We start from the raw sequence: 2,874 nt of genomic DNA, 5'->3' as shown, positions 1-2,874 counted from the left end.
CCTATCCGGCACTGTTATCAAAACCAAGGATGGCAAATGAATCCTTCCCGCGACCGCTGCGCAACGAGCCTTTGTGCCCACTCCCAGAAGACTATGCTTTGCGAGGGTTTGCATTTTCAAAAAACTACTTCCCTGCCGATTGGTTTTCTAACGAGAAGCTTGAAGATGCTGAAAAGATGTTCGAGCCGCCCTCCTTGGGCGACAAGCGACGCCAACGTCTGCATTGGCTTGGACACCAGATCTGCAGTCTGGGAACCTGGATCAAGTGGAACACAGGCTCAAGCCGTTATACTACGGCCGAGGAGGGTGAAAGGCGGCGACAGGTTTCTAGCACAGAGAGCCCTGGTGGCGGCAAGTACCCTCACTATGCTGCGCCTGCTGACTTACGGTCTCGAGTCTCTGGTGGCCAAACTGGCTCGCCTGCTCCTTCAAGTTCTCTGCGCCAACCAGGCGTGCCCGCTACCACCAGCCAGCAAGCACCAATGACCAAGATGAGCCGGAGCGATTTTGACGAGACGATGATCGACCGTTTAAATTGCCAATTCTGTCGCCGCTGACCAGACGCCGCAACATGCTTGCTACCGAGTTCGCCGAGCATCTTCGCCACCACCTTCTCCGGGAGCGCTAGCTGGCCGTGTTTCTACATTGAACGCAACGTCGGCAAGCCCGCTTCCGTCCCCTGCCTGCCAATGACCTTGTTCAAGTACTTCTTAGCTGACGAGGCTCCGACAATAGAGCGTCTCGCGCGTGAATATGGGTGAGAAGCGATGTAAAGGCACAAAACGATATACCGAGAACCGAATATTGTCGCGATTTACCTGCCGCTGCATGTGAGCGCCACAATAAAGACAGCAAAAGTAGATAGAGAGAGCAAGTTTGGCATTTGTAAGTAGCTATGCGATTGTGAACCGTACAGATTGAAAGCTCTCATCAATTAGTAAACCTCAAGATCTTTCGATGACCGTCCGCGGGGCTCGAGCCTGCGCACAATTGACCCCTCACATAGATAATTGGCGTCTCCGCTGGCTGTTCTCAAGGGTGTAGCGGGCGCATCGGCGAAACCCAAATCGTAGACGGGCTACCTCTCGACGGAAAAGGCACTGGCTTGTCAACGAATTTAATATTCCAGTGGCCTTCAATCTCAACTTTCACAGACCCATCTCCATCTGGAGTTGTTATTTGAAGATTTGCGTTCGATAACACAAATCGAGATGTTTCTGTCGCAGTAGTGCTTCTTCTGTTCTTTGGAGTTGGCACTTCTACTTTTTGTGTTTCACCGGATATCTCGTCGGCATCATTTCGATACACATTGTAAGATCCATTTGCGCCGATTGTGGTACACGGAATAGCCCTTTTCTGTGCGGTGCCATCGTCGCAGTCGCGGTGAGTTGGATGATGCCGAAGACTGTCTGGTGAGGCAATGTGCAGATCGTCCCCACTTTGATCGCGTCTCTCAGCCTCAATTGAACTTTCGCGGAAGGCCACGTCAACACGCCGCATGTGGATTCCTTTGCTCTGCACTGCTCCTGTACTTCGGCTTCCCGTTGCAGTTTCGAATGCCCGTTTGCCATACCGTACGTCTTGGGTCGATGGGTCCGAAACCTTTTTACGCTTTTTGGTTGCTGTGTTGCCACCCATGGATTTCCGTTTTCCTTCCGCAGATGTCCGCGGTGCTGTAGCAGCCTGCGGCACAGCTACCCTGGCACTCTGATGAATACTGAATTGGTCGAATCGGGCAACGTCAGCGTCGGCATGTGCATTCGGATCCTCGTTGTTAGACTCTTGCTTCGAACTGTGTATTTTCTGAGGCTGTCCCTTCTGTGGGCCATGCTGCCTTGTTCCGCGTTGCCTTTGCCTGGCAGGTTCTGTATCTGCGCTGCCCTGACCGACTTGGTCTTGAATTTTATCGTCTGAATCAGAAATGACGACTGTGAATTGCGCAGCGTTGTGGCCCGCTATCGAAGACTGCGATAGATCTTGTGCGTCGGGGACCCCTACAGCATCAAGTGCTTCCGCTGCCATCTCAGCGACACTAGCTTCGGCGCCAGCCGTGGGCAGAGGGCTGGTCTGCCGCGAGGGAAGCGAACCGTGACAGTTTACAGCGTGCTCTTGCTCGTGATCCGCAGCACGATTGGATCTGCCGGTATTGATACTACTACTGGTCTCTGTGCTACCAGCGGTTGTTCGCAAAGTTTCTGCGTACTTTGATTAGCTGTGTCTTAGCATCTGCTGCTACCAGTGAACTACCAGTGCCAATTGCGTCTTTCATTTTGTCCGAAGGGAAAGCTGTTGACTTCGGCGTTGCTTCGGGATCATGAACTGGGCGATCATGGTGCTCAGAGGGGACATCCTTTGGGCTTTCGACGCCTGGCATGTCAGCCCCGAGAGTGTTTTTGGCTCGTGCCATGGCATCAATTCTACTTAAAGGAACTAGAGAGAGGAAGTTAAATCGAGTGAAATGTGAGGATGCGATGAGGCAGATAGTGGCAGCTGCCGCCCTTTTATAGTTTCGCCGCTCTCGCCCATGACGTGATACTCAAAGAGCACGTGGGACATGGCACTCGAGGGCCTCCTACTGATACTCGGCTGCAGCCGTCGCAATCAACCTGGCGGAAAATGTCTCGTAGCCTGCAGACGTTATTGAAAGACGCTGCGTGAATGCATGGATGAGGTAGAGAGGCAAGAGGAATCTTACCCGGCGCATGCAGCCTTCTCTTGACTCGATTCCCCTTGCCAGTAGTAGGAACACGCTGTTTCTCAAGATATTCGAATTGCTGGTCGAGCCAGAAAACGCAAGCAGCAGCGTGTAATGTCACGAGATTCCTGATGTAGCGGTGCAGGACATCATAATTTTGTGAACTCGGATGCCTGTTG

General features: G+C 52.6%; 2 protein-coding genes across 2 annotated transcripts; one reads left to right on the top strand and one right to left on the bottom strand.

Annotated features, from left to right (window-relative positions):
- Positions 1-29: 29 nt before the first annotated feature.
- BBA_10186 (uncharacterized protein) lies at positions 30-557 on the top strand (the record flags this gene model as incomplete). The annotated part of the gene is made up of 1 exon (XM_008605283.1): positions 30-557. The coding sequence occupies one exon, from the start codon at positions 30-32 to the stop codon at positions 555-557; it is 528 nt and encodes a 175-aa protein (XP_008603505.1).
- A 475-nt stretch (positions 558-1,032) lies between these two features.
- On the bottom strand, positions 1,033-2,407 carry BBA_10185 (uncharacterized protein; the record flags this gene model as incomplete). Its single annotated transcript, XM_008605282.1, has 2 exons — positions 1,033-2,195; positions 2,248-2,407. 2 exons carry the CDS (start codon positions 2,405-2,407, stop codon positions 1,033-1,035), a joined length of 1,323 nt encoding a protein of 440 aa, XP_008603504.1.
- Positions 2,408-2,874: the final 467 nt, after the last annotated feature.

Source organism: Beauveria bassiana (genome assembly GCF_000280675.1).
Source record: "Beauveria bassiana ARSEF 2860 unplaced genomic scaffold BBA_S00097, whole genome shotgun sequence".
NCBI classification, from domain to species: Eukaryota; Fungi; Ascomycota; class Sordariomycetes; order Hypocreales; family Cordycipitaceae; genus Beauveria; species Beauveria bassiana.
The sequence above is the reverse complement of the archived record's forward strand: the minus strand, read 5'-3'. Positions and strand labels throughout refer to the sequence as shown.